The sequence below is a fragment of the Mastomys coucha genome, unplaced genomic scaffold, assembly GCF_008632895.1.
Source record: "Mastomys coucha isolate ucsf_1 unplaced genomic scaffold, UCSF_Mcou_1 pScaffold18, whole genome shotgun sequence".
Lineage (NCBI taxonomy): Eukaryota > Metazoa > Chordata > Mammalia > Rodentia > Muridae > Mastomys > Mastomys coucha.
Window position 1 is genome coordinate 75,550,463 of NW_022196900.1, and position 18,127 is coordinate 75,568,589.

The 18,127-nt window shown below is 46.5% G+C and overlaps 1 protein-coding gene across 4 annotated transcripts in view; it reads right to left on the reverse strand.

Moving 5' to 3' along the window:
- Positions 1–18,127, reverse strand: part of St3gal3 (ST3 beta-galactoside alpha-2,3-sialyltransferase 3) — a 209,613-nt gene that overhangs the window by 91,860 nt on the left and 99,626 nt on the right. For all 4 annotated transcript variants that reach the window (XM_031378411.1, XM_031378409.1, XM_031378408.1 and 1 more), the window contains one exon: positions 8,176–8,218. In XM_031378411.1, coding sequence (XP_031234271.1) covers positions 8,176–8,218 — 43 coding nt within the window. The remainder of the gene's footprint in view (positions 1–8,175; positions 8,219–18,127) is intronic.

The window sequence follows — 18,127 nt, forward strand, 5'->3', positions numbered from 1 at the left end:
GACAGAGAGACAGAGAGAGAGAGACAGAGAGAGACAGAGACAGAGAGACAGAGAGACAGAGAGAGAGAAGCTAGAGACACAGGTGAGGACAGAACAAGTCAGAGAATGAGAAGCCAGAAGATGAGAACAGATTGCCAAAGTTAATATGATGCCAAGCAGAGCAACTCAGAAGCTGAGAGAGAAGCCAGATTGAATCAGTCAGCATGGAGAGAAGTTTGATCCAGAACAGCTGAGTTGATCAGTTAGCCAGAACTCAGAAAGAACAAGAAAGGGTGAGCTTATTCAGCAGCAAGCCTTGGAGGCTGAAAACATTCTAGGCCTAGATTCTACTGTATGGAGACTAGACGCTTCCAGGACTAGGCCTACGTTAGCAGATGGAGGAGGCCGTAAGCCTCGGCAACAACAATTACATCAGGAGAATAAACATTACTTTAATACAAATCTAGTATGGAACTCTCCTAGTTAGCTTTGGCTGTCAACCTGACACAGCCCAGCTCAGAAAAGCTGTCTGAGCAGGACCCAGAGGAAGCAAGCCAGTAGGCAGTACTCTTCCACAGTCTCCTCTCCAGTTCCTGCCTGAGTTCCTGCCTACTCTGGCTTCCCCCAGTGATAGACTGAGACCTGGTGTGGGATGAACCTTGTCCTTCCTGAGTTGCTTCTGTCCGAGTTTTGACACAGCAACAGAAAAGCAAACTAGAGCAGAAACTGTATAGACTAGACACAAATAGAAAGCTTGGCTTGTTTTTAGAGTAAGTGAACCTGGCGGTGGTGACCTGTGCCTTTAATTCCAGCACTCGGAAGGAAGAGGCAAGCAAAATCTGTGAATTCCAGGACAGCCAGGGATATATACACTGAGGCCCTGTCTCAGAAAACAAAACAAAACAAAGCAAAAACAAACAAAGAGTACAGAAGTGAAGATGTGAGGAGGAGGAGCTGGGTAGAGGAGGGTCGGACTTGGGTTTGAGCAGATGTAGTTCTCTGACCGTGAATAAACTGCTTGCTCTACCTGCCCCTGTCATCCTCTGATTTGTTAAAAGCATTTGAATATCACTTACTTTACAGTTATCTGCCAACGTATCCATTCATGCATCTAATGTTTTACTAAGCAGTCACTAGGCAACAGGTGCTAGGAAATAGTGGCAAAGGAAGTAGGAGAAGCCCCTGCATTCTCTGTGGAAGGAGGAGGCAGACAGTGACCAGGCAGGCAAAGGTATGGAGCATCCGCAGCAAGCCCTCCAGAGAGCTCTCATCAAACCACAGGCGGGTTTGCTGAGCGGCCAGGCCAATCGCTGGGCTAGAGAGTTAAGGCCTGGACCGGAGGGAACTGGAGGTGGGAGTGGCCAGCTGGACTCAGTAAGAGCTAGGACAAGACTAAGATTGATAGGTAATGGGCCACAGGGCAGGACGTAGGTCAGGCCAGGATTGCTGGGTTATAACAGGTGAGAATCTGCCCAGCTATATAGTGCCCAAAGCTTTTAATAAAGACAATAAGCCTCCGTGTCATTTTTCAGAGCTAGGGCAAGAATAGGGCCTTATGGTTACGTGGGAGAGCAGCTATGGCTGAGGTATGGCTACCTGGACAGGGTAATGGTCCAGAGGCAAGGGCAGGCTGGACCTGGGATACTGTACTTAAGGGAAAGGCAGCCAGGTCAGTTTGTTGATGGTTCTATTTCAGAGTCGAAGCTATGCTCTGGTTTTCACTTGGGCGGCTGGAAGGGTGGAGCTGCTGTTTTCTGGGAGGTGGGGGCTGTGAGTATGGAGCTTGGTTCTGGATATGTGAACTGTGAGAAGCAGAGACCCAGCCAAGGGAAGTAGGTCCTGGATCAGTGACTCTGAGTGTGGGAGAAAGGCCTGGGCTTGGTCCAAACCTGGGAGTCATTAGCATATAGATGACACAAAAGGCCAGGAGACAGATGAGATACACCAGATGAGGTCATCTAAGTGTTGTTATGAGGAAGAGGTGACACAAAATATCTAGCATGGCACTGGGCGTAAAATGCTTCCCCTTGCAAGCCATATGGCAAAAGCTTGGCAAGGCTGTTTTAGAATCAGTAAATTTACCCCTGGCTCCCCCATTCTCCTCTTGTTCCTACGTTTTGTGGTTGTTGCTGAGACAGACATAACTATGTAGTTCTGGCTGGCCTTGAACATGTGACCCTTCTGTTTTGGCCACCCAAGTAGCTGGGAAGAAAGGTATATGCTTCCGCCCTCAGCTTCCTCCAGCAGCACTTTGGGCTAGGGGCTGGTTATATGCCTTTCTTGACTGGCCTGGTTTTCATTGGTTCTTGGTGCTAAAATTCAATGGTTTGGGACTTTATACCTTTGTCTTCACACAGAATTCTTCATAAAATTAACTGAGCATTTAAGTCCCTATGCCTGGTAATTATAGGATACCACACCACCCTCACATAGGTTCCATGGAACACCTATCCAAACCCAGTTAAAAGAAATAAAATTTGCATCTAATCCAATCTATCCCCAGAAGGCTCATGGGAGTGCAGGAATCACCCATCTCAGTACTGGGACCTGGTTCTTCAAGGCATCCAGATGTTTCCTCTCCCAGGACTAGTAGCAGGCACCTTTTTTTTTTTTTTTTTTTTCAAGACAGGGTTTTCTCTGTGTAGCCCTGGAGTCCTAGAACTCACTCTATAGACCAGGCTGGCCTCGAACTCAGAAATTCGCCTACTTCTGCCTCCCAAGTGCTGGGATTAAAGGCGTGTGCCACCACTGCCCGGCTTGGAAGGCACCTTCTTGACTCATGGTATCATGAGATTTCCTTAGGACTCTGTGTGGGATGCTCTGCCTTGCTTGGGGTGGGGACAGGGCGTCACCATCACCTTCCAGGGAGTCCTGCTGGCACCTTCCGCTTACACATGCTGTGTCCTTCACAGCACCCTCTCCCTGTACTGTTGTCCTCCTTAGCACATATGACTTCATAGGAATGAGAGCTTATTTATAGCATTCAGAAAAGATTTTATTTGTGTTATTTATGTGTGTGCTATGTGTGAATGCCTAAGGAGGCCAGAAGAGGACACTGGGTCCCATGAGGCTGGAGTTAGGGCCTGTTGTGAGGCGCTGGATGTGGATCCTAAGAACTGAACACCACACCTCAGCAAGAGCAGCAAGGGCTGTCAACCTCTCTCCCCACCAGCCGTTTTGCAGCCCCCACAACGGTTTGTTTACTGTATGATAACTTTCAAGACCTCTGTTGAATGACAGAGGAGTGCTTGCCCTCCAGCTGTCATGAGGACAACCATCTGAGCTCTTCCAACTCTTGACTTTGAAGCAAGCATGGCAGACAGCTTCCTGCCTCTGAAGGGGCTGGGCTTGAACCCTGAAGGGAGGCTGTGGCTAAGAGCACTACAGCTGGGACGGCCAGCCCTCGGGGCAGGTGGGATCAGTTCTCAGGCCCCTGCCATCTTGCTGGCCTCCTGTCTTACTCATTCTTGTCACACCTCCCATATCTGTAATACTTGTCTCATCTTCCACTCACTGCACTCTGAATCTTGTTGCCTAGTGTTTCTCACCTTGCTCCTTACTCTAGGGTTCCATTATATTCCATGAGGCCTTCACATCTCTGTATCTGCAGCCTCCTTGGTGAATGTTCTTTTTCCTGTCTACTCTCCAGATACCACTTCTATTGCCTTCTGTGGAGGGGCTTCTTGTCTCCACACCACACATCTGGGAATACCTGGCATGCCACCATCCTTATTTTCAGAGCAAACCAAACCAAGCATGGCTTATGATACCCAGCAAAACTACCCTGGCTGCTGATATTCACCGTCCCCCACCCCCCGCCCATGTTCACCAAGCTAACATGCATACATATACATATACATATACACATACACACATATCTATCTATACATATATATACGTATGTGTGTATGTATATATGTGTGTGTGTGTGTGTGTGTGTGAATGACTTAGCCTTTTCGGTTTTATCCCATGCCCAAAGCATGTAGTTGGTGTCAAGATGTATTGGCTAAATGAATAAATACAAAAATGAAGTCAGGTCTAGAATAGGAGGCAAGGAGAATATAGATCTTGTTTGGAAGCTCTGTCTTCTCCAACTGTAAGCCCATAAAAGATCCCAATAAAGGGGCTGGGGCTAAAAGCATTGGCTACTTTTTTTTTTTTTGTTCCGAGACAGGGTTTCTCTGTGTAGCCTGGGATGTCCTGGAACTCACTCTGTAGACCAGGCTGGCCTGGAACTCAGAAATCCACCTGCCTCTGCCTCCCAAGTGCTGGGATTAAAGGCATATGCCCCCACTGCCCGGCTTGCATTGGTTATTCTTCCAAAGGACTAAGTTTCAATTCCCAGCACCCACATGGCAGCTCACAACTATCTGTAAACGTAACTCCAGTTCTAAGACGTGATACTCTCACATAGACATCTAAGCAGGCAAAATACCAGTGGACATAAAATAAAAAATAAATAAATTTCATTTTTAAAAAGACTGCAATAGGGCTGGTGAGATGGCTCAGTGGGTAAGAGAACCGACTGTTCTTCCAAAGGTCATGAGTTCAAATCCCAGCAACCACATGGTGGCTCACAACCACCCGTAATGAAATCTGACACCCTCTTCTGGTGGTCTGAAGACAGCTACAGTGTACTCATTTATAATAATAAATAAATCTAAAAAAGAAAAACATATTTAAAAAAAAAGACTGCAATAAAGATACATGGTATGGCTGGATCTCATTCATGAATCAGTACTCTTATGGAACCTGATACTTAGTGATTAGATAAAAGTCTAAGTGAGATGTAGACTTGGGCACAGGCCATGCCTGATTCCAAAGCCTCTTTCTAGTTTTAAAATTTTTAGTTACACTGTTATTTATTTGCTTACTGTGAGTAGGTATGGGCATTTGAGAGAAGTCAGAGGACAACTTGCAGGAACCAATCAATGCCTTCCTTCCACCATGTGTGTTCCAGGAATTGATCTCAGGTCTGCAGACTCTTGCAAGCCCCGTACTGTCTGAGCCATTTTGCTGGCCCACATTTTTAAATTTTTAGATCTAGGGTATCTTGCAGTTTCTAATCGTATGGACCGAGTTTAGTCTTGTATAGTATACAGAACTGTCTTCTAACTAGCCATTTCAACATGAGGAGTCTTCGAGTGCTCTCCCTTCTGCTGCCTGGCCTGCTGCTTTTCACAGTCCTTGCTAACGGTGGCTTATTGTTCTCTTGTGCATCCCTCCTTCTTGTGAACTGCTCCTTTCCTTGAACAGCTCCTTGCCAGGAGTTCTCATTCTCTTCTAGAGAGGGTTTGGGTTTGCTCCTGCCGGGTGCTTGGCAGCACTTAACAAATCTGGGGTGTTTTACACGTGGGCTTGGGAATTCCTGGTTTACCAAAGCAAGAGCCAGCGACCAGACTCTGGCAAGGACAGAAAGTGCTTTCGTCTGTCTGCCGACTTTTTAGCCTAATCCACTCAGAGCTGGGGTAAGCTCCTTTTAATCCTGGCCTGGGGGCTCAGGGTTAGTTCTAGTATATTCTTACAGGGAATCCTCTGCAGTTACAGTTTTACATGGGAAGGGCTACAAAGTGGCAAATAATGGAGAAGTTAATAGAGCCAGAGGCTACAATCGGAAGCTCTAAAATTTAACTGGAGACTTTGAATGGTAGGGAGTGTGGAAAAGAGAGAAGGGGGTACAAGCAGTATTTAAAGAGAAAAACAGCTGATTATTTTTCAGAACATATACATTTTTATACTCGAATTAACCCGAATTAAGATAAATGCAAAGAAATCCTTCTATTTGTCCACTTACAATAGATTATACAATGCTTTCTTTTATTAACCATAAACTACAATGAATGTATGTGAATAATCTCATTTTTCATAAGGAAAAATGGAGTTCAGAAAGCTTGAAAACAGAATAGTAGCCAAGCAGTGGTGGTGCACACCTTTAATCCCAGCACTTGGGGGTCAGAAGCAGGTGGATTTCTGAGTTCGAGGCCAGCCTACAGAGTGAGTTCCAGGACAGCCAAGGCGACACAGAGAAACCCTGTCTCGAAAAAACAAAAACCAAAACAAACAAACAAAAGAAACAGAATAGCACACCACCAGAAGAGACTCTGTACAGAGAAGTAGACATATAGCCAAGTAATTCCCCACAAAGCAGAATCCTTAACTTAGAAACCTCTTCCTGAACACATCTGTTTCCCTTGGAGGAAGGCACTGGACTGGAAAAGCCTAAGCAACAACAGGCAGGAAGTATTCTAGCTTGCCCCACACAATGTGAGTTAAATGCATGGCCATATACATTCCCTGGCCGAAGTCCAAGTCCCCTCAGACGATCCACGGAACTACAGCAGCAGCTACACAGCGATCTACTCCACACCACTCAGCTCAAGATAGCAGGGTAGGAGCAGCCTCCTCCTCCACGGTGAAGACAGCTTAAACACTGTGGTTAGCACGGCCACCGGAACATCTCCTTTGTTCATCCATACGATCTGACTTGGTAATTACTGTCTCTTTTCTGGTCTGGTGGCATTTCACTTGCTTATGGCTTATACTTGATGTGTTTTGTTTTGTTTTTCTGTTCATAGCACTAAATGGAGACATTTCTAAGAAGGGAGTGTACAGCTCTTCAGCACACTCAGACTTCATTCCCCAGATGTTTGGGGCCTAACATCTCTCTGCCTGCCTTGTAAAGACACCAGACCATTTTTCCCTGGCAGCTGCCTTGAAGATGTATAAAAACTGGAAGAGCCACAATGCCAGAACCCACAGTTTGCAGCCCCAGAGTCAAGACTCTAGATTCCAGAAAAAGGGGCCAGATGCTAGACAATTCCAAGGCTTGACAATGGTGAGCCTTACAGCTCCTGGTGTGATGATTTAAAGTAGGTGTGACTATCACAATCTGAAGCAGCTGTGTATAAGACCTTATGCAAGAGGAAGGGAGGAAGGGAGGGAGGGAGAGAGAGAGAGGAAAAAGAAATGCAATTCTGATCTTCCATGACATATGCTCACTTAGGGATTTAGGAGCACAGAGATTTCTGACAATTGTATGAATGGTCTTGTACAGGGTATGAACAAACAGAATGGACAGAGATCCAACTCATGGTGTGATGGTTAAATGAGTTTGTGTTCATCTATCCATCCATGCATGCACCAACCCATCCATCTATCCATTCACCCATCTATCCACCCAACCAACCCATCTATGCACCATCACCATATCACCCACTAACCCATCTATGTATTCATCTCTCCATCCATCTACCCTCCCCTAGCCATCCACCCATCCATCTACCCACCCCTACCCATCCACCCATCCATCTACCCACCTCTACCTATCCACCCATCCATCTATCCAAGCATTCAGAGGTTGTTTAAACCTAACTAACCTATTCCTAATACTGTTTATGCACCAAAGAGACCAGGAAGGAATGCTGGAGAATTGGATATCCAATATTCAAAAGCCCCTGAATTAGTCACTTCAATTAAATCCTTATAACAGCTTATAAAGTATGTATACTGTCTTCATCTTACAGATGAAATGGGCTCAAAGTAGCTAAGGAGCTTGCTCAAGATCGCAAGTGGCAATCTGGGATTTGAACCAAAGTTTTGTCTGGCTCTGAGCCTGCACCCTTAATAAATTAATAATTATCACACAGTTAATTATAGGAGAGCCAGACAATTGGCAGGCAATGGGGTTATGGAAACTCAAAGGAAGCACGGAAAAGCCAATTTGGTGTAGACAGGAAGTAATCTTGGGGTTTTCCAAGTGACCTAGCATGAAGAGGCAGTGGCTGAATGCCAAGTAACAAATCCCGGAGGACCAGGTCTGCCTGTGGAGGAAGGGCAGGAGCTCAACGGGCAGCAGCTGGAGACTTGAGCACACAGGAGCGCCTGGCAGGAGGGCATCTCTGACAGTCTTCACTGCTCCCATTCTGTTGGAGCTAAAGTCCCTCTAGCTCTTGCAATGGCCTTCTGTAATGGGCCACCTGTGCCAGCCTAAGGCCTCAGTTTATACCCACCACACCATCCTGCCCAGGCCCCAGTATTCAGTGACATGCTTGAAGATTCTGCTAACAACCTGAGGACAGAAGCCCTAAGGAGTCCCCCCCCCAAAACTAAGCAGGTAAGAGGGGTGAGCCTTCCAAGCTAGACCCCAGCTTTCACAGGTGTCTACCCAGAGCTACAGCATTTTCCCATTCTACTTACAGTTTAGAGTCCAGCTTCAGGAGGAAGCCCAGCCTATCATACTCTGAAAAGGAAAAGCAGAAAACGTCACTGAAGTCACGCCACTGCTGCCAATGCACTGTGGGTTGCATTCCCAGATCTACACCATAGAGACAGGCAGTGCTTGGAAAAGAACACGCGCTTCAAATGCTCCAAAGGACAGAAGCAAACACATATGCCTTAACAAACTTAAGTTATAAAACATCTATTGAACATTTACTAAGTCTGAGCAGTCAGGTTCGGAAGCAGCTATTTCCCAGATCTCCTAGACCATCCGCTCCCATGTTAATATAGAAATGCTTTCCTGAATAAACATGGTGATTAAAATTGAAATGTGGTAAATCAGAGACTGGACTCTGAAGAAAGAGATTGGAAACCATCTTAAGTTCCTCAACGCTTTGAGCACTGAATCTGTTTAATGAGCCAGACTCCTAGTCAGTGTCAGCTGCCAGCTTGAAGCAACTTTCAGAGTTATTTGGGGATTGTCTCAATCAGAATGGCCTGTGGCCAGGCTCATGAAGTATTTCCAAATTAGTAATTGATATAGAAGGGTCCAGCTCATTGTAGGCAGTGCCATACATGTGCCTAGACTATATAAAAGAAAGCTAACTGAGTAAGCCAGGATGAGCAGGTCAGTAAGGTGTGTGTGTGGGGGGGGGGGTGCAGGCTGTGGGGGCCAGAGGATATCTGGTATCTTGCTCTATCATTCCTGCCTTATTCCTGTGAGACAAAGTCTCTCACTGAGTCTGAACCTGGAACTAGACTACTGTCCAGCAAGTGCCAGCAATCTTCTTGTCTCTGCCCCCACAGAGTTGGGTTATGGGTATATATGGGCACATCTAGCTTTTTATGTGGGTGGTGGGAATTGAACTCGGATCCTCATGCTTGCTCAGCAACTGCGCTTACTTATCCTCAACCTGAGAGAAGACATCTTAGCACTGAAAATATCAACTAGGACACTAGAATTCCCTCAGGGAAGCAAAGCCTTCACAGATAATCCTAGTCTTTCTCTGAGTCAGGCAAATGCAGGACTTTGTATGTTATGAACTTACAGAACCAGCAAGAAAGACAAAAAGGCCTCAATTCTAAAAACTAAACATACAACTAAAAAGCATTTCTCAGGCGCATTCTTTCAGTGCTTGTCTTCGGGCATTCTAGGAAAAGGAAACATCACACACTTGCCCAATACTTGATTGTCCTGGTGTGGTGGCCGCCCTGGGGCAGCCGTCCTTCGTGCTGTTGTCCCTTAGGAACACACAGTGTACCGCTCTCTAGCGGGCTCCTTCCAGAAGTTAGCAAAGGCCTTGGTCTTGCTGTAAACCCAGATGTCAGGGGGCAAGCAGGACAGCACAGGCGAGGGAAGGGCAGAGTACAGTGCCCTCTGGAGTCACCACTCCATGACAATTATTAAGTGTCTCAAAATAAATAAATAGACCCAAGCTGGGCATAGAGGCACACAGGGGTGTTGTCACTGTAAGTTCAAGGCCACCCTGGGCACTTTGGCAAGACCAAATCTCAAAATCAAACTTTAAGAGGGCTGGGGATGCAGCTCAGCAGTAGCGTGCTTGCCTTGTACGCCCAAGGCTCTGACTTCAAGTCCCTGTTGCTGCTGTTTGTCTGGTTGGTTGGTTGGTTTTTTGGTTTTTGGTTTTTTTCCAAGACAGGGTTTCTCTGTGCAGCCCTGGCTGCCCTGAAACTCACTGTAGACCAGGCTGTCTTAAAACTCACACAGATCCTCCTGCCTATGCTGGGATTTAAGGCTCGCTTTATTTTATTTGCTTGTTTGTTTGTTTTCACGTTGGTTCTGGGATGGGACGGAGGTTACTGGCCTTGTGTAGCAGGTGCCTTCACCACTGAGCCATCTTGATGGCCTCGGCATGTCTTTTTTTTTTTTAAAAAAGATTTATTTATTTATTTTATGTATATGAGTACACACTGTAGCTGTACAGATAGTTGTGAGCCTTCACCTGGTTGTTGGGAATTGACTTTTAGGACCTCTGCTCACTCTGGTAGACCCTGCTCGCTCAGTTCCTGCTAGCTCTGGCTCAAAGATTTATTTATTATTATAAATAAGTACACTGTAGCTGTCTTCAGATGCACCAGAAGAGGGCGTCAGATATCATTATGAGTGGTTATGAGCTACCATGTGGTTGCTGGGATTTGAACTCAGGACCTTCGGAAGAGCAGTCAGTGCTCTTATCTGCTGAGCCATCTCTCCAGCCCTTCAGCATGTCTTTTAACTAAAGCTTACTTAAGACTCTTCACACACTTGCTGTATGTAATTGCTAATTTAACAACACGTTTGACTGGGTTTGTGGCTCTTTGCTGTTTAGCCTACTATGCCTTCCTCAGTTTTGAACCAACTTTCCTCATTCCTTTCTCTCCTTCTCTCTTTCTTTCTCTCTTTCTCCCTCTCTCTCTTTCTTTCTCTCTCTTTCTCTCCCTCCCTCCCTTCCTTCCTTTCTTTCTTTCTTTCTTTTCTTTTTGTTTTTGTTTGTTTGGGTTTTTGTTTTTTTCGAGACAGGGTTTCTCTGCATAGCCCTGGCAGTCCTAGAACTCATTCTATAGGCCAGGCTGGCCTCGAACTCAGGGATCTGCCTGCCTCTGCCTCCTGGGTGCTGGGATTAAGAGTGTCCCTCACCACTGCCTGGTTTACTTCATTTCTTAATATGAGGGAAGTGGAATGCTATAGTGGTGTCTTTTCAAAAAAAAATCATTATCGCTCCCTGTACTAGCACTTGTTTTCTCATTAAGAGAAAATATCTGACAAAAGCAGCTTAAAGAAATAAGGGTTTATTCTGGTTCACAGCTCAAGGTACAGCCCACAATGGTGGGGAAGCCTAGTGGTGAGGCCTTGACGTGGGTGTGTTAGTCAGGAAGCAGAGAGCAAGAGGCTCCTGCTCAAGTGGCTGTCTCCTCCTTATTCGGTCCAAAACTCCAGCCCCAAACTTAAGGTGTGTCTTCCTACCCAATTAACTAAATTAACAACTCCTTCTCAGACATGCCTAACATTTGACTACCATGGGGATTCTAAATCCCATCAAGACGACAGTCAAAATTAGCCATCCTACCCCTTACACACATTTACTATATAGTAGCCATAAGTACAATGATTAGACATTTTCCAATGTCATTTTGAGCTTTGTCTTCTCTCTCTCTCTCTCTCTCTCTCTCTCTCTCTCTCTTTCTCTCTCTCTCTCTCTCTCTTTCTCTCTCTCTCACACACACACACACACACACACACACACACACACACACACACGGGAGTCTATAATAAACAGATAAGGATACTGCATTTCTAGCCCACCACAGTGATAGGAACAAAGCTCAAGGTTTGCCCATGTTGGGCAGGCACTGTGCTAGTCAGCTGCACTCATGAGGAATGTCTGTTCCCAGGCCTTCCTAGTCTATCCTCAGAGCTATCAATTTCACAACATTCTCTAAGTCCTTAGGAATTGAGCCCTGTTGAGTTACCATGTCCTCTGATCATTATTTAAAAGCTGAGAATGTAGGTTTTTTAAAGGTAAAATTCATCTCTCTATAAAGATGGGCAGAATTCTGCCAGCAGGGTAACTGTAGGCAAACTGCCTTAGACTGACGACTGATGAGTAGATATTTACCACTGGCAGCGATGTGAACATACTTGATAGATATTCATTGGCTGTTCTTACCAAGATCACTTGGTCACAACCACCATAAGCAGAAAGAAATTAATGTGAAAAAAAATTCCAGTCAGATTTTTAAAGTAACAGATGTCTTTTTCTTAAGTTTACGTGTGTGTGTGTCTGTGTGTCTGTGTGTCTGTGTGTCCGTGTGTCTTTGTGTCTGTCTGAGCACGTGTGCAGGTAGCTGAGGAGGCCAGAAGAGGGCATCCGATCCTCGGGAGCTGGCGTTACAGTGGTTTTGAGATACCCAACGTGGGTGTTGAGAACTAAACTCGGGTCCTCTTCAAGAGCAGCAAATTCTCTTAACCAGCAGCCATCTCTCCAGCCCCTAATGTAATGAATTTCATCAATATATAGAGTGCTGACAACCTTCTTTATATTAGGCACAGAAAAACCAGTTGTCAGAGATGAAAAGACAGTTTGAAAAACCCTTTTGAGGGGCTGAGGAGACAGCTTAGTTGCTAAGTGCACTGACAGCTCTTCCAGAAGACTAGAGTTCAAATCCTGACACCCACTTGGCAGATTACGACTGTAACTGACACTGAAAAGCAAGATCTGACTCTGTCACAGAGACATACATGCAGGCAAAACACCAATGCACATAAAATAAAGGTAAATTATTTTTAAAAAAAGAAAGAAGGAGAAACTCCTTTGAGGAGAATTGTTATGAACCCCACGTCAGAAAGGGCTGGGTGTGTAGACTTGTCTCTCACTCCAGTCTGGCAAGGAACACTTAACCCATACGCCTCTAGGTTTGGAGAAACAGTAGGCTGCCTCTAGTGGGGCTTCCAATCTGGTAGGTCTAGGGTCACTGAGATGGGCTGCCCCAGCAGGAGAGCTGCATGGGAGCTAACCTGCACCCTCAGAGATGCACGAATGAGCTAGGGGGTACTCTTCCAGTTGCTTCTACAAAATATCTGCCTAGAGGGTTCACAGGTCCTCAGGGGCCAAAAGCAAGAGTAGACATCCAGATTCCCAGAGCTGTGCGGCTGAACATTAAGACTGAGGCACTGGATCCCAAATGAGCAGGAGTCTGCCGAATGCCTACAGGAGAACCCCAAGAGTGGGCTTTAAACACAAGCAGGACCCAGAGAGTGCACCGCTCTCCCAGATTTAACTCTTCCTCCTCTAGAGCAGTGCTTCTCCGCCTTCCTAATGCTGTGACCCTTTAAAACAGCTCCTCATGTTGTGGTGCTACTGTTATGAATTATAATGTAAAATCTGTGCTTTTTGATGGTCTTAGGTGAAAAGATCATTTGAACTGCCCCCCCCCAAGGGGTTGTGACCCACAGGTTGAGAACTGCAGTTCTATAGCTATCCAAGGGAACCCAAAAGGCAGTCAGTGATTGGGAAGGAGCAGGGAGAAGACAGAGAGCAGGCCTCCTCTTCTCTACCCTGAGCCATGGCTCTTACAGGTCAAGGCCTAATGAAGTTAGGTAATGTAACTACATCTCTGGGTGGGTTTGTTTGTTTGTCTGTTTTTTGTTTTGTTTGTTTTGTTTTTGAGACAGGGTTCCAGTAAGTAGCCTTGGCTGGCCTGAAGCTTGTTGTTATAGACCAGGCTAGCTTCCGTATCTCCTGAGTGCTGGGATGAAAGGCATGCACCCCACACCTGGCTCCAGAACTACAGCTCTGAATGAATTGAAAGTTACATAAGACTGGATGCTCTAATTCTGGACTTGCCAGTCAAAGAGACCGTGGGTTTTTGTTACCTTAGAAATATCAAGAACATCACTGGATTTGTACACCCAGAACATTAAGGGGACAGAAGGAATCCAAATAAAGAATATTTCTGTGGTTAACATGTGATGTATCCTGCATTTTCAGCTGCACTGGCATAGGAAAATAGTGATTTACATGCTTAGTAATTTGGTTGTTGTTTTGGTTTCTTGTGGTAATGAGGAGAAAGGGCCCAGAGCCTTACCCATGCTAGGCAGGTTGGACTCGCATCCACAACCCAACAGGATAGCTTCAGGTTCACATACACAGGCTGTGGGAAGGACTGGCTGTAGCGGCCTACGGGGTACTGGCAGAAGCACAGCAGGCCACTTCTCCTCCCGTTGGCTGCCTTCACTCTTCCCACAGAGTTTTCATCACAACTTTCCAACATGGCCACCAGCAACTGGTAGGCAGTGTATTTAGCATTACCGTTGAAAAGGGACTGCAATTCATCCCCTCTGTTCCTGATTTGGAAATCCCCGGTGAGGGGTGGGTGTGGGCCAGGCCTGCAGCAGCCCTTCACTTGCTCAAATCTCAAACATCGAGGAGTAGGAGTTGGTGGAAGTGGCAAGTTCCCATGACACACGGTGAGGAGGGGGTTTTACCAGAAGGAACACACGGACCTGAGGAACAATCTCTGGCAATCACAGGAGCTGAACCTCTGAGGACCAATGGGCCATAGGCCCTATTCTCTCTCCTCATTCATCTTCCCCACAACCTCCCAACCTCCTACAAGAATCACACCCCCAGCTCTCCCTGGGCTTGCTGCTCTCACCTCCTGGCCTTCCTCCTCTGCCTCCTGCCTGACCTGAGGCCTCCTTAGCCCTGGGAGGCCTTGCTTTGCCTGAGGCTCTCCAGGGGCCCTGCTTCTGCTCTCTGGGCTACCTGGCTGCAGGAAGAGAAGGGATGTACCACACTGTGGTTTCACAGCCTTTCTTGGTTTGGAGTTTGTGGAGGGTCTTGGATCTGCGTGTTTTAATCAAATTTGGAAGAAGAAGAAGAGGAGGAGGACGACGAGGAGGAGCAGGAAGTAAAAAACAGCCTGACTGTTACTTCTTCAAATATTTTTCTTCCCCCCACCCCCCCTTTTCAATTACCAATGAGGCTGCCAGAAGTCCCACGCTTCAGTAATGCTCTGCCCATTGTTGTCCTAGTAATTTTTCACTCCATTTCATTTTGAATAGTTTCTATTGATACATCTCCTGGTTCACTCCACCCTCTCTTTTTTTTTCCTACAGCATCAGACTGGTCAATGAGCCAGCCAGTATATTTTCTCATCTCGGACATCATTCTTTTTATATCCAGTTCCTTTTATATCTCCCATGCCTTTCCTTAATATTCCCAAGCTTTCTCTGCATTCTTGAACATATGGAACATGTTATAATGTCCTTGTCTAAGCTAACACATCATCTCCAGGCCTGCCTTTACTCACACACACACACACACACACACACACACACACACCACTCCTGTGGGATTTTATTTTCATGCTTCTCTGCATTACCTGACAGCATCTGGTTGGTGGCTGGCCATGTGAATTCTGACTTTGTTAACACGCGGTACATGGGGAGTCCTTAACTGTTTTGAGGTAGAATTGAATTCTTAGGAAGAGCTCAATCATTTCAACACGGCTTGCTTGTAAGTTCTATACATTAGAACTGGAGGCAATTCTAGTCCAGGCTAATTTTGTACCGTCACTAATGCTGTCCCATTATGGAGGCACTGTCCTTCAGAGCGCGTTATTGGACACTGTGTTTTATGAACTTGCCCCACTATTCCCAACCCCGAGTGGCCTCTAGGTACTGTCCTGCATGCCACTTCCCATGGTTCTTTCCTGGTTCCTGTAATGTCTGTGTGCAGATATCAGCCAAGCAGTCCAGGAGGACTGGCTGCACACCTCGAGTTCCCTGCACAGACCTCTCCTCTTGGGCAATCTGCCTTGCTTCCTCAACTTCTCAACTGCTCCCTCACCTTAGAAGAGCCTTGGCTCTCCTTCCCTTCACTGGCCTGGAACTGTCCGGGTGTGTAGCTGAGATGAGGAAAGGCCTTAGCTCATTGGTTTCTCTTCTTTCAGAGTCTAGCATCCTTGCTTCGAAGTCTGTAGAGAAAGTTGGGTTTTTTTTTTTCCTACAAATTTTGTGGGTTTTTTTCCTGTCATTTTCCTTTCTTTGCTTTTTCTTTGTGTATACTCAACTTATTGTGCCCAACTGTCCACTTCACCTAAGGCAATCACTTATGAGGACTGTGGCTGTCGCCCAGCCAGTCCTACTTACAATGCCGACCAGTCATTAAAGATGACAGCTGAAGAAGCCTCACAGGGCTTGTCTTTGTCACCCTCGCACACACCCAGTATCTGGTCCTCACCCTTGTGAATGGTTCTACTCCTCACCCAAGAGCGATCCCTGAACCCTGCTTTGCCCCTATTTCACCCAGTTAATCAGTCTATAGGTAGTGATGCTGGGCTTCTAAATTCCCTTCTTTAAACATCAACCCAACGGAGCTGCTGCTGCTCGTACTTACTACATCACCAACTTCCATGAATGGCAGAGACAGACAGACAGACAGACACACACACACACACACACACACCTGAGGCTGAGCTCACATAGTATTTCTAGCACAGGGTCTAGTACAAAGTTGGGGGTCCATAAGTATGTTGAATGAGTGGTATGGCGAGGGGAGCCTAAGGACTAGTGGGGACCTGGATCCTTTGTCTTTTTCCACTCATGGGGAGGGGCCAGTGTTAGTGGTGGCAGCAGAGGCAGGTAGGGTCCGCAGCCAATCTGGGTCAGTCATCTTTCATCTTTCACAACAGTGACTGCCTTGCTCTGCCCACTCCTGACTCTCAGCCCACCCGGCTGGTGACACTGCTGACCCCCACCTACTGAGGGTTTCCCATGACTCTGCTTAGACATAACGGTCTACTTCTCTGTTTACTTTCCCGTGTGCTGCCATTTCCTGATTTTTACTTTGGGGTTCCTTCTGAGAACCCCTGAATTGTCAGCACATCATTTCTAGGGGCCAGAACTTCAGCCTCCTCCACCAAGAGTCCCTGAGTGTCCCGAGCTTCACACTTCATACAGACAAGTTCTTGGAGCTGCATGCTCATGCTGCCTACAAAGGAAATGCTACTTCAAACATATGCTCGGGGGACAACTTGCCTCTGAGGTAGTCCACAGGAAGGGCCAGGTCTCACCACCCTGAGCACGTATCTGCCTATGGTCAGGAGATCCTGAGACCCCTGATTCTACCAGGCTCAGAAGCACTGACAACCACAAGCAGCCGATGCAGCGGCAGACGGCACTCTCCTTCCTGACAGACACCACAGCAAGCTGGCAGCTGCACACGCAAGGAAAAACGTTTAGCCTCTTGGCCTCGGCCAGGCCAGAAAATGCAGGGTAACACAATCTACCAACGGAGGAGTACACGTGTCCTGTGCCTGCTTCCAGGTGGGAAGTGGCCTGGATGATATAAAACTCTCTCTGTCCTTCTCCAGCACCTGCACCAGGTCAGAGCTGTGAACGTACAAAGTGCTTTTTCAGATGCTGGAAACCTTTGAAGTAAACTGTTAACTCTTTCAGGGATCCTACAAAGGGATTCAATATGTCATTTGGGTCACAGTAAGAGTCATAAAGGATATGGCGGGGGGGACCCTAGAGGATTTGTAAAACTTGTGGAAGTTTCAGAAACTGGACATAAAAGCAGGCCACAAGCCAACTGTGTGTATGCATCAAATAAGGAACACTTCCCTTTACTGGGCAGAATTTACAGAACTACATGTCATACACAATAGGTCTGCTGTCATTAAACAGGGAAACACATGAGCCACTGAAAAATCAAGACCATAAAACCAGTGGAGCTCAGAAGATCTGAACAGAACAATTACTAAATGTGAACCCACTGAAGGGCGGAGAGCCCGCACCCAGCCAATACAGAACATCCTTCCAAGCATGCAGAGGCCATTTCTGAAAGCAATAGAGGAGGAGGTCCAAACTGGGGTCACCCCCAATCCTGGTCTAATTTAAAGTTAAGTTCTGGGAGGATGACCAGTGAAAGTACCTTTTCCTGGGAATGCACACATCTAATCACTGGTAACAAAACAGAGCCAGCACCTTGATGCACGTGCTTGCTCTCATTTCTGAGACATCTACCAGACTCTGAGCTTTCAAAGCATGACATCCATCCATGCTTCAAGTGAAAACAGTGTTCCTGAGAGATGGAGAGTCTAGCTGATGACAATCACACAGGGCCTTTTCGTTAAGACATCTCTCTCCTCTCAGTATGTAACAAAGGTGTCAGGCACACTCCCCAGATTACTATAAAGAGATGTGCACTCCAGGGGGAAATTCAACAGAAGTCAGGACTGCTAGGCAGGGTGTAGCTAGGGGTAGAGGACTTTCCTAACATGCTGGAGGCCCTGGCTTCAAACTGCAACAACACTGCAAACAAACAAACTGCTTCATCAAGAACTGGTTCTAGCTGGGCAATGGTGGCACACGCCTTTAATCCCAGCACTTGGGAGGCAGAGGCAGGTAGATTTCTGAGTTCGA